Source organism: Giraffa tippelskirchi, chromosome 3 (genome assembly GCF_054371585.1).
Source record: "Giraffa tippelskirchi isolate mGirTip1 chromosome 3, T2T-mGirTip1v1.2.pri, whole genome shotgun sequence".
NCBI classification, from domain to species: domain Eukaryota; kingdom Metazoa; phylum Chordata; class Mammalia; order Artiodactyla; family Giraffidae; genus Giraffa; species Giraffa tippelskirchi.
In genome coordinates, this window is record NC_137277.1 from 178,895,142 (window position 1) to 178,908,120 (window position 12,979).

General features: G+C 53.0%; 1 protein-coding gene across 12 annotated transcripts in view; it reads right to left on the bottom strand.

Annotated features, from left to right (window-relative positions):
* The window catches only part of SERINC2 (serine incorporator 2), a 52,174-nt gene that overhangs the window by 6,298 nt on the left and 32,897 nt on the right, over positions 1-12,979 (bottom strand). For 3 of the 12 annotated variants that reach the window (XM_081586048.1, XM_081586051.1, XM_081586050.1), the window contains 4 exons: positions 12,798-12,848; positions 1,866-2,027; positions 644-834; positions 118-197 (listed from right to left, as the gene is read on the bottom strand). In XM_081586048.1, the coding sequence (XP_081442174.1) occupies positions 118-197; positions 644-834; positions 1,866-2,027; positions 12,798-12,848 (484 nt within the window). Of the gene's footprint in view, positions 1-117; positions 255-603; positions 835-1,865; positions 2,051-2,304; positions 2,325-3,217; positions 9,956-12,797; positions 12,849-12,979 lie in introns of those variants that run through there. The other 9 variants (XM_081586052.1, XM_081586049.1, XM_081586060.1 and 6 more) reach the window with 7 other exon arrangements.

A 12,979-nucleotide genomic window follows, 5' to 3' on the forward strand; every position in this document is an offset into this window, starting at 1 on the left:
TTGCCCAAAGGCCATGTGGCCAAGCACCAGAGGCCTGTCTCCTGGGTGCAAAGAGCAGTGGGCACCAGCGCTTGTTCCTCTTGGTAGCCCCCATCCCTCCCCACCAAGTCCACCTACTGTTGGAGAAGGAGCCATCAGGGATGTAGAAGGCGCCCACGGTGATGCCCACGAAAACCAGGAACTTAAAGAACCAAAACCTATGGTGGGGAAATGGGTAGGTCAGATAAGAGGGCTGAGTAGGGGGAGAGGAAAAGCTGACCCCCCAGAATCCCACCCCCACAGAACAGGTACTGGGAGAGATGGTAGGGACTTTCCGATGGTCTGATGGGCACAGAGAGTCTGTCCTGGCCTTAGAAAAAGTCCTGAGGGGCAGAGGGAAGGACCAATTAGGGGTGAGGATGGCCACCCGGGTTCTAGCCCCAACTGTGCTACTAAATTGCTGTGTGACTGTAGGCATGCTATTATCTTTTCTGAGCTTTATTTCCTCATCTGAGAAATGGGTACTGCTCAATGAACTGATCTCTGTGCTGTGTCCTCCTGGCTTCGGCAGCTCCTGAGTCTGAAGTTAGGGTCTGGAGACAGGCGGAGGATGGGGAAATCCACTGCGGGAGGGCCTCAGGGTGCAGGTGGGGCCCCTCCTCACCCATTCTGGATGGCAGCCCTGGGGTCTCGACTGCTGCGCACGCAGACCATGAGCAAAGAGAAAAGGAAGAAGAAGGCTGCCATAGCGAAGCACATGCGGTAGACGGCGCGGTGGCCAAGCAGGGAGCCACAGTCGATGTGGCCCTGCAGGATGACGTGGGATCCGGTCCCCTCATTACACACCCAGGGCAGCTGTGGAGACAGACAGAGCAGCTGGAACACCCCACCCTACCCAGACCCCAAGGGTGACTCTGCCTAGGCCCACCCCCCACCAGGCAAGAGGTTCTCCCAGGAGGCCTGGGCTGGACAGCAGTCTGCGCCTCCCACCTCCATCCACCACCCATCTCCATCCCCACCCACCTCTGCCGCTCAAGTCCTGTGAGTGAGCCCCCCAGGGACAGACGTCCAGTTAGATCTTGTTAATTTCCCTACTATCATCTCACAACCCTAGGACTACACCGCACTGTCCAAGGCAGGATTTTCCAAAGCGCTCTCCACCCACCAGTTACATCAGAATCCGCTGCGGTCCCCTCTCCTATGGAACTAGAGTCTCTAAGGTGGAGTCTGAGATTCTGCATTTCTAGCACACTCCCCAGGGAATTCATGCCTCTGTGCACACTAGCATGTCAGAACCTCTGGCCTCATTGTGTCAATGGCTATGAAATACTGAGAAGTCTGGAGCGGGGGCAATAATGATTCATGAGACTCCCCAAGGGGACCATGGCTTATGGGAAGCAAGGAGGATCAAACCCTCCTCCCAATGTGAAGAAACAACCCCCCTAATGTAAGCTTGGAGCATCAGTGTGCTGGACACTCCTGCCCATCTCTTTTTATTTTTTCCACTTTTCGGCTTTTTTATAAGCAGCTGCACTGTGGGCTCAAGGTTAACATGTTCTACCAAATATCAAACTGGTGTTTCTTGAAAACAGGGCGGCTGGCTAAAACGTGTCTCCAGGTACCCTGGTAATTGACAAGGTAGTCCTGTTCCTTTATGGGCAGACAGGCTAACAGCCTCGGATGGTGCCAGGACGGGGGTGGGGTGTGCAAATGGTGCTAAGGGGGATATGGGCTTCGGGGAACACAGAGTGGGTTTCATCCTCAGCAGTCCACTGCTTTCTATTTGTGATTCACTCCAAACCCTCCCTGTCCTGCCCACCTCTTGATCAGCTGGGCCCCCTGGTAGCTGAGCCTTCGCCAGAGGCCAGCTCCTGCAGACGGCTCACCTTGTAGAGCTGGCTCTCCACGCCAGGACTCAGCATGATGACGCACACCAGCACCCCGAGGAAGAGGAAGACCGTGAAGAAGAGGCGGCTCAGTGTGGAGTTGTGGCTACAGGGGCAGCAGCTGCACAGGATGCAGGGGGCAGAGCCGCAGAGGCAGGACGCCTGTGGGAGGGCGGGGACGGCATCTTACTCCCTGCCTCCTCTCCCTTTCCCTGCCCGAGCACATGGCATCCTCCTGGGGCCCACTGCCCGCTGCCTGGTCAATATCTCCAAACCTATGAAGAGCCCTCCCATGCCACGCTACAGAGGGATACCTGTTCCCCAGATATCACCCCATTTAACTTTCAAGCCCAAGGGAGAGGCCAAGCAGACCAAGGCTGGAAGAGGCTGGGTCGCCCAAGGACACACAGCCAGCAAGCAACAGAACACAGATTCATACCTGGATCTATCTCAGGGGTTCTTCGAGAGAGAGAGTTGAGGTCACACTGTTTCTTATTTCAGATGAAGCAGAGTGGAAAAAAAAAAATCCAGAAGGCCAATCCTGTCGCTAGTTAGCTATGTAACCTTATACAGTTCACTTACTCTCTCTTAACCTCAGTTTCCTCTTTCATAAAATGGAAATCAAAAGGGTACCTGGTTCTCACATGGCAGTTTTAAGAATAAAATCAGGATTTTAAATTCTAACTCCCTCAGGCTCCCTGTCCTCCTTCGCTGCTTTATTTTTCTCCATAGGACTTAGACAACCACCTGATTGGCTTCACAGTTGACTCATGTTGCCTGCCTTTCACTGGTGTGAGCTCCACCAGGGCAGGGGGGTTTGTCTGTTTTGTTCACCGTGGAGGTGCCAGAAATGGGAACCAGGCCTGACACATCATTGGGAGTTCAGGGACTATCTGTTGAACGAGTGTAAGTGTCTGGCATGGTACCAGACATATGTTAAAACCTCAAGAAACAGCAGGCACTGATCACTCAACATCTGCTGAATGAACAGAATGAAGAATATGAGAGATTGGGATTCCCGCCCTGGTGCTGCACCAGTTTGGACAGCAGAGGCGTCCAACCCCTTCTGTCTCAGGCATTTCTGCCCTCTGTCAGCCCCTCCCTTTCTGGGGTTGGCTGAAATCGCTTAGGGGCTGGTGATGCCACTCCATTCATAGTTATAGCCTCACCCCACGGAAGCCAGTTCCACAGCCCAGCCTTGGAGGAAACGGGCCTACATCCAGATATCTGTGGGTCACTGTTTCTCTTCCTCTAAACAGCTCTGACTCCTCATTCAGGTATGTGCGAGTTGGGAGGGCAAGAGACACAGGTTCCACCCTCCTGGAGTTTTCAAGGGCAGGAAAGAGACTCACCACGTCCTTACACCTGTCATGGTAAGTGCTGCCATGAGAGTGACCGGCGGGGGCCTAGTTTAGATGGGAGGTGGCAAGTCACTGCCCTGAAGGGATGCCTTTTAAGCTGAGAGCTGAACAGCGAGGACTCACTCTTCTGGCCAAGATGAAGAAAAAGTGTTCCAGACAAAAGGAAGAGAGCCTGCAGTGGCTCTGGGGGCGGGCAGGATCTGAGTGTTGGAGGAAGAAAAAGAAGGCCCTGTGGCCAAAGCTTCAAGAGCAAGTGAGTGGTGAGGTCGGCCAGGCTGGTGGGGCCTGGCAGCCACGTACAGGACCCTGGTGTTCTTCCTATGAGCAACGGGCCTCCATTGCCATTAGGCACCACCTCCCAAAGTGGATAGGGACAGGAACAGCCTTCTACTGAGTGACCAGCTTTGTGGAGAGAGGTTGAAAGGATCCCTTGCTCCTCTGAGACCCTGTCCCCTGCTTTCTGGACTGGTCACAGGGGTATCACACACTCTGCTTGCGGTGCAGCTGCCTTCCCGTCTCCTCCCTCCTCTCCCCTCAGACTGGAAAGGCCCCTGGGAATGCTCCTTGTAACCCATCTCTCTCACCCACAAAGCCAAGCACAGCATGGATGCTAAATGAAATGCCTGCAGAATGAAATTCTCCCTCAGGGTCCAAATTATAACAATCCACCCATCCATCAATTTCTGGTTGTATCTTGCAAACCCCGCCCAGAGCCCTGACTCCTACCCATGGCTACTTGGGAGGTGGGGGTGGGGGTGGGGGTGAGAAGATAAGCGAATGCCAGAAATAGTGTTTTATAAAGAATAAAAAGCATTCTGAGATCAGAGAGGTTAATAGACTTGCCAGAAATCACACAGCAAGTGGATGGCAGTAATAAGAGTGATGGCTTCCCTTTATGATGAGTTACTCTGTCCCAGACACTGGTGAGCACTCTGTCTAGACTAAGCCTTGCTGACACTCTGAAGTATGCTGTAACCTCCCATTTACAAATGGGAAAACTGAAACCTAGGGAGATGGCACCACCAAGGTCACGTTGCAAGTAAGCTGAAGAGCTGGGACTCGAGATCAAGTCTGTCTGCACCAGGGTCTGCTAAGTCATGGGTGGCAGTCTCGTTTAATTTCAAAACACCCCAGCAATGAAAACAATCCCTCCAGTGCCCAAGAAAACCAAGGGAGGCCAACAGGCACAGTTCAGGGGGTTAAAAAGCAGAGACATTATTTTGCCAACAAAGGTCCATATAGTCAAAGCTATGGTTTTTCTAGTAATAATGTATAGATGTGAAAGTTGGACCACAAAGAAGGCTGAGTGCCAAAGAATTGATGCTTTTGAACTGTGGTGTTGGAGAAGATCCTTGAGAGTCCCTTGGACTGCAAGGAGATCAAACTAATCAATCCTAAAGGAAATCAATCCTGAATATTCATTGGAAGGACTGATGCAGAAGCTGAAGCTCCAAAACTCTGGCCACCAGATGCAAAGAGCCAGTCCATTAAAAAGACCCTGATGCTGGGAAAGATTGAAGGCAGGAGGAGAAAGGGACGACAGAGGATGTCATGGCTGGATGGCATCAGCAACTCGATGGACATGAATTTGAGCAAGTTCTGGGAGATGGTGAAGGACAGGGAAGCCTGGTGTGCTGCAGTCCATGGGGTCACAAAGAGTCGGACATGACTGAGCGACTGAACAACAACAGGCACTGATCTCAGGAACCAAGTACCCAAGTACCCAGGTCAAGGCCCGGCTCTGGCTTGTTACCATTTCCATCTGAGCCATTTGAGACACAAGAAAAGCTGCCACACTGCAGTCAGGGAGCCTGGCCTTTCAATTTACTCTAGTTCTTAGAGATCAAAATCCAGGTATTTCTGATACCTGAAACCTCAGGTTTCCAAGGACCTGGCTGGTAGCCAGAGAGGCGAGGTCTGGGAGACAGAAATACACACAGCCCCTTCCTCCCACCCTGGCTGCTTCTGGAGCATCCTTGCAGTTATTCATACGTTCTGATCTCCACTCCCCATCTCTGGGGATCACTCCGACCACAACTTCTTCCTACACAAATACCAGCCCATGGAGTAAAAGCAAACACACACACACGCACATACACATGGATGTTCACAGTGACACTGCTCACATGAGGAAAACAATAGGGGAAAGATGAAATTAACTAAATGCCCATCACTGCAGCATGGTACTCCCTTAAGAGGGATCTTTCTGCTGAATGAAGCAGATATGTTGGTAACACTTAAATAGGTATAAGAAACTAAATATAGTTAAATGTAAATTATACCCCAATAAAGTTGATTTTATTATTAAAAAAAGAAAAATTTTAAATTAAGAGAAAAAACTGAAATAGGCACGAAGCTTTAGGTTGCATGAGCTTATTAGAATATCAAGAAACTGCAAATGACCTCTTTGCCCCACACCAGCGGACAGTGGTGGACTACTAACCCCGTGGAATGGTACAGAAGCAGGAAAGATGAAAATCCCTAGATTGACAGCAACACAGGCTATGCTTGGGATGCAATGTGAAAGGCCAAGGTAGACTATTACACCGTTCCTACACTCAGATTACAACACAGCCCTCCCCAAATGCACTCAGGGGAAAGGCAACAAAGGAAAAGCACCAGAACTTAGATTGGAGGAATCATAGCACCAGCCAGATTCTCAGAAAGGAGAACTCAGAACTCAGGAAACCCTGGGCTGGAGCATCTATAAGCTGCAAGGTTCCGTGGCATCCCCGAGCTGGCTGAGCCACCCTCAGTGCAGTTCAGTTCAGTCGTTCAGTCGTGTCCAACTCTTTGTGACCCCATAGACTGCAGCACGCCAGGCTTCCGTGTCCATCACCAACTCCTGGAGCCACTCTGCTGCTGCTGCTGCTAAGTCGCTTCAGTCGTGTCCGACTCTGCGACCCCATAGACGGCAGCCCACCAGGCTCCACCGTCCCTGGGATTCTCCAGGCAAGAATACTGGAGTGGGTTGCCATTTCCTTCTCCAGTGCATGAAAGGGAAAAGTGAAAGTGAAGTCGCTCAGTCATATCCGACTCTTAGCGACCCCATGGACTGTAGCCTACCAGGCTCCTCCGTCCTTGGGATTTTCCAGGCAAGAGTACTCTAGCCCAAGACAAAACACAGGGGAGAAGAGGGCAGCCCAAGATTGCTTCAAGCACACTTCTTTCCCCTATGCAGTATGAAGAGGAGAGGGCCCTGTCATGCCCCTGCCGCCAGCTGGCAGGATGACGTTAGACAAGTCTCTTTTCTCCCCTGTGGGACTCAGTTTCCTCAGCCATAAAATGGGCTTCCAGGCAGGGCAGTGAAGCATCTTGGAGCCCATCAGACAGCCATGGGTTTCAGCAGCTTCCCCACTTCCTCGAATGTGGTGTCCAGTGCTTTACCACTGGCGGGTGCTTACAGAGCAGCCGTTGCACGCCAGCTTCAGGCTAAGTCCCACAGAACCCTCCCAACATGCTGAGAGCTGGTACCACTGTGCTCTCCACTTTACAGACAAGGAGAGAGGTTCTCAGTCACACAGCTGAGAACAGACCAAGCTGAGAAGAGACCAAGCCAGGACCCAGACCAATTGGTCTGATGCAAACACCTTTCACACTCCCTCACCTGTAGAAGGCCATCCCTAAGTATCTGCCGACTGTCCAACTCACCCTGTGCTGACCTGCTTGGTGACTCCCATCCCTAGTGGGTCTATCATCTCCTCCTAGCCAGGACTCACCTTCAGTCCAGCACAAACACTGACCAAGAGAGCCACTTGTGGACTTCCCTGGTTGTGCAGTGGATAAGAATCCACCTACCAATGAAGGGGACACGGGTTCGATTCCTGGTCTGGGAAGATTCCACATGCCACGGAGCAACAAAGCCTGTGTGCCAAAACTACCGAGTCAGTGCTCGAGAGCCCATGAGCTGCAACTACTGAGCATGTGTGCTGCAACTACTCTTGCCTAGAACCCCCTCTCTGCAACAAGAGAAGCCACTACAATGAGAAGCCCTCACACGGTGACTAAAGAGTAGCCTCACTCTCTGCAACTACAGAAAAGTCCACGTGGCAATGAAGACCCAGCAGAGCCATAAATAAATAAATAAAATTACTTTTTTTTATAAAAGAGCCACTTTCATTCCCTTCCTGCCATGACAGATTTGCATCTGACCAAGGGGACCCACATATGCCAAAAAATGTTCCCTCTGAAGATGCCTGGCGACCCCCCATTAGAACTCCAGTCCTGTCGGACAAGTGTCCATTGAAACATTGTTATTGGTTATCCAGCAGCGCCCAACAGCACCACTTAATACTGTGTGGCTGTGGGAAAATCGTCTTCCCTCTCTGATCCAGCTTCCTCAGCTGTGAATAATGTTAACTCCCTCACTGGGGTCGCTGTGAGGACTAAATGAAAGGATATATACAAAATGCTCACTACACCGCTGGGTTCTGAGTTCCGGGCCTAAGGTAAGGCCCTAGTCAATGGTGGCCATCATCAGTATCACGATCTGCAAAATAAGTTAACTCTCTCATGGTGCGGGGTAGGGGAGAGTGGGGTGGGTGGGTAATCAGATGGCATGGATGAAGGGCTCAGCACAGTACTTGGCATGCAGTAAGTACCAGGTAAACATCAGAGGTCAGAATGCCAAGGGGAGGCTCCTAACAGGAGAGGCAGGCCCCTTGCAGACATTAGATACCTGCAACCTCCCGAACCTCCAGATTCTACTCTGGGCCAACCCTGCCCCTCAGCACCCAGAATATGAAGGGAGGGGAGACGTGGGCAGAAGCCTAGACTAGGGATCAGATATTAATCCTGACCGTGCAGATCTTCCTCCTTTCGCTGTGCAACCTTAAGCAAGTTGGCTAACCTCTCTGGGCTGCAGCTTCTTCATCTGTAACCCGTGGGTTGGCACAGGCCTATCTGGTGCCTTCTGATTCAGCATTGTAGGAGCCTGACTCAGAGACCAGCAATTGGCTCCAGAGGGAATTCTCCACCCACCTTTTTAAGATGATAATAACAATAGCTCCTGTTTGGAGAGCTTACTATATGCCAAGAACAAGGTGGGGCACTTTTAAATCTTGAGGGAGGCAGACGGAGAGACAGAGGCACCAGGAAATAGCAGGTCTCCTTTCAACAACTTCCCCCACCCCCAGGCTAGCCCAGCCAGACGGAATTCTAGTCAACTCCAAGGAAACTCTCCCTCCCCCACCAGGAAGCAAACCTTTTCTGGCCTGAGCTCCAACCCAAACCTTGGTGTCACTGGGCAGGAAGAGATCTCAGGAATCAGCTCTTGCACACGCACACGCGTGTGCACACACACATACACCCTTCATAGATGGGGACATGGAGGCCCAGAGGGGACAAGGGTCCAGGGACCCACTTTATAGCCTCTCTGTACAGATACCCTTCTCGGAAAATAGCTGTAAAGTACATCTCTCTAGATCCCCAGCTGTGGGCCCCAACACCCCCATCCTATCATTCACACACATCGGGGACAAAGGAAAGTTAAGTCTGGGATTCGGCAGCCACCAGAACCCCCTCCCCCCTCCTCTCGGCTCCTCTTTGTGTAGGGCAGAGGGGGAGGGGGCTGCCTGAATGAACCTCAGATTTAATGAAGGGAAGAGGGAAAGGAAAGGGGGCTGGGAAAAGGAGAAAGGGCCTCCCCACCCGGGTCTGGCTGACGCTCCTCCCCTCTGCTGGCAGCAGCGCCAACACCGGCTGGCTGCTCCCCAGGTCTCCGAGCAGATGACCAGGTAGTCCCCCCACCCCCACCCCAACCTCCCTCAGTTCCTGGGTTTCCCCACCCAGAGTTGGGCCGGTGTTGGCGGTAACCCGCAAGACGGACTCAAGCTCGCTCAAGATCGGCTTAGAAAGGCAGAGAGGGTCTTCCTCCCCACCCCCTACTTCGGCCCTGGGGCCCAGGAGGGAAAGGTCTGGAGTTCACTGGGAAAGTGCCCGGGAGTCTGGCCTGAGCCAGACTGAAAAGCAGGGACGAGGCAGAGAGAGACTGACAGACCGGACGGGCAGACAGACCCTGGCGGACAGACACGGAACCTTAAAGACAGACAATGACAGATGTTCAGAGGCTTCGGACGGACAAAGACAGTCGGACGAACGAACGGACAGCTATCAGACACATACAAAGGGACAAACTGAGACAGACGGGCAGGGACAGACAGCCTGACACAGAGAGAAACAGAGGACACCCGGGAGAGAGGGGCAGGGACCGGCAGGCACACAAAGAGAGCGTCCGGGAGGCAGACGAGAGGCGCACTGCCAGGACGACTCCAAGTTGGGCCAACTGGGGCTGCAGCGCCCATCCCCGCCCCGGGCTCTGGGCCTCAGTCTCCCCAGTTCCCTGGAGGGCCGCCCCCCCAGGACACTCTCTTCCCCCCGCCCGGGGCGCCCCACCCCTTCCCCCGCGGTAACCCGATCGTCGGACACCGGCGGTCTCCGGCGCCCGCGGACCCGGGATGGGGGTTGGGGGACTCGGTGATCCGGGGTACCCTAGGAGCCAGGAGGCGGGGTGCGGGCCCAGAAAGACAAGTTTGGAGGAAGGAAAAAGAAGAAACTATTTGGAGGAAGAAGACAGGACAAACGTGCGAGCCCGAAGAAGGGGCAGGCGGCGCGGGCGGGCGCCGGGGTCAGGACTCACGCAGCTGAGCAGGGAGCAGGCGCCCAGGCAGGCCCCCATGTTTGCGGCGGCGTGGGGCGCGGGCCGAGGGGCGCCGGCTCCTGTCCGGCTCCAGGCGCCCGGGGCTGGCCCCGCCCCTCGTCCCCGCCCCGGCCCGGCTCCGCCCCACCTGCCGAAACGGCTCGCCGCTTTCCGGCGGTATTCGGGGCCTCCCGGGACTCACCTGGGGCAGGTGCGCTGGGCGGGACCGTAAGGAAAGTGGGGGTACCGGAGACTCCGGCTGCTGCGCAAGCCGCACAACTGGACTCAACGTCTGGATCCAAAGTGATAATTTGGAAATACGGAGACCTGGGTTCGATCCCCGGCGAGGCCACAACACGACCTCAACAACACTTCTCCCTACCCCAAGAGATGGTCACACGGGACTCCTCCGCGTTTGGCATAGAGCCTCTGCACAATACCGAAGTGTTGCATGATTGGACAAAGAAATGGGCAAGTCACTTCACCTCTGTGAAATGAGGATACCTACCTCAAAGAGCCAGGTGTGCGCCCCCTGCCCCCGCTTCTAGGACACAGCCTGGCACCCTTTCATCTGTCCTCCCCTCCATCCACCTGTTCTTCAAGCTCAACTGACTCCGGGCTTGGGCCACAAGCTCCCCAGAGCCCCCTGTGCTTGGTGGTTCATCACTCCCCAGGAATGCCCAAACCTGGCCCCCAGCTAAGGAGCTCCGAGGAGGTGGTTGGGTCACATTCCTGCCAGACCATCCCACAGAGAGGTGGGAGAAACCCAGAAGCAGGGCTCTGTAATTACACTCGCTTCACTCTTCAGCCCTCTCTCCTCACCCAACCACAGGTGGGATAATGTTAGGGAAGAAATCTGTGTGCCTTGAAGCTGGCCCCAAGGTCAGAGATCTGGGCCTGCCTGCATCCTTGATGACTCACTGGGCGCCAGCCTGAGCCATTCATTGTGTTGCAAACATACCCTACACTTTCCCTCCCCCACACTTTTGCTCACAGGCTACCCTCCCCCTGAAAAGTCCTTTTTATCCTCCTCTCAACCCTTCAAACTCTTGGTTCTATCCTGTGTCTTCTCGGTGAAGAGGGCAGCCACCTCCCTGAAACCACTACCTGGCCCCAGTAAGGATAACTAGCTTCCTGCATCTCTGTGTTTCTAAAACATGGGACTCCTTTATGGCCTCACAAATAACTAAAGTTACTACACAGCTAAGCTCATACCAAACTCTTCCACCTGCGTGCTCAGTCATGTCTGACTCTTTGTGACCCTATGGACTGTAGCCCACCAGCTCCTCTGTCCATGGGATTATCCCGGCAAGAATACTGGAGTGGATTGCCATTTCCTCCTCCAGGGAATGTTCCAGACCCACGGATCAAACCCGTGTCTCCTGCAGCTCCTGCATCGGCAGGCAGAATCTTTACCACTGAGCCACCTGGAAGCCCTAAACTCTCCCACCTACATGGCCCCATTTAAGCCCTACAGTAACCCTGAGAAGTAGATTAACTCCCACTTCATCCCATTTTACAGATAAGCAAACAGGTTCAAAGAAGTAAAGTGATATGCTAGATGTAAACTTAGCACTTGATAAAAATCAGCTATGACTATTGTGGTTGCTACTATTGCTACTCTAAGCCACACAGCTCAGAAGGGCAGCACTAGAAGACCACCCAATCTGGTCCCAATATCAGAACCCAAGGCCTGTCCCTGACATCCTACTTCCTCTGGGTGAAAGCAGATGTGACAATACCAAGTGTGCCTCTTTTTCTGTCCAATCATATCTTCAGCCCTAGTCTGAGACCCTTAAGTGACTTTGAGCCACCCAAGGACTGTTTGATTCACCTCTGGCAGGTCCCTCCCCTGACCTGGGCACAGCACAGGGCCTGGCACACGAAGGCAGTGAAAGTGCCCCAAATGAATGAATGCCTGAATGTTTCCCACAAGCCCAGTGTCCTCATTCCGGCACTCAGCAGTCTGAAGTGAATCCTTCTCATGGCCACCCACCGCAGGGTCATCTCCTTTTGACACTTCTGCCCCAAGGGTCAAATTTTCCATCCTTCAACCCCTCCGTTTCCATGACCCAGTCTAGCAGAAAATCGTCAGTGGTCCAGTGGCTAAGATTCCGCGCTCCCAATGCAGGGGGCACTGGTTTGATCCCTGGTTGGGGAACTAGATCCTGCAAGCTGCAGCTAAAAATCCTGCATGCCACAACGAAAAGATCCCACGCGCTGCAACTAAGACTCAGCACAGCCAAATAAGTAATTAAAAATATTCTCTAAAAAAAGAAAAAGAAGGGCTTCCCTGGTGGCTCAGTGCTAAAGAATCTGCCTGCCAATGCAGGAGACACGGATTCAATCCCTGATCCGAGAAGATCCCACAGACCTCAGAGCAACGAAGCCCGGGCACCGTAACTATTGAGTCTATGCTCTAGAGCCTGGGAACCACAACAAGAGAAGCCACCCTGAAGAGAATCCTGTTCACTGCTACAAAGAGTAGCCCCAGCTGGCTGCAACTGGAGAAGAGCTAGTGCAGCACCAAAGACCCAGCACAGCCAAAAATAAATAAATATAAAAGAAATCACCCAAGACCTCAACAAGCAACGCCTGACACCCCGGTTCTGTCACCGCCTCTCATACCCTCTGCTGTCATGGAGGTCACTTCTCCTCTGAATTGGGCATGATTATCCTGCTTAACCTCACAGAACAGTTATGTCTGGAAAGCCTAAGAAACAGGCAGTCATCTGAAAAGAGGGAGGCATTAATATGCTTGCAAGTGTAGAGAGACAGCCCCTTCTGACTTTTTTAGGTTGAAACTTTCCAGAACAGAAAAAACAGAGGTCGTGCCCTCACCCTACCCAGGATGAAGGCAAACTGGACTCTCACATCCCTGCGTTGCCCTGCACAGAGGGGCAGACCCCTCCCCACTCCATGCAATAAACTCACTGTGTTGCCTTGTCCTGGTGCTTCCTCTTCTTTCAGCCTCATCCTTCTCATCTGTAAAATGGAGATGATTGTTTCTGCTGCAGTTATCTCAGGGGACTAGAGAGGAGGTGGATAAAGCAGCTTCATTCCTCAGTATCCTGATCAACCCACCCACCTTTCTCCCAGTCTTAAATCTCTTTCAA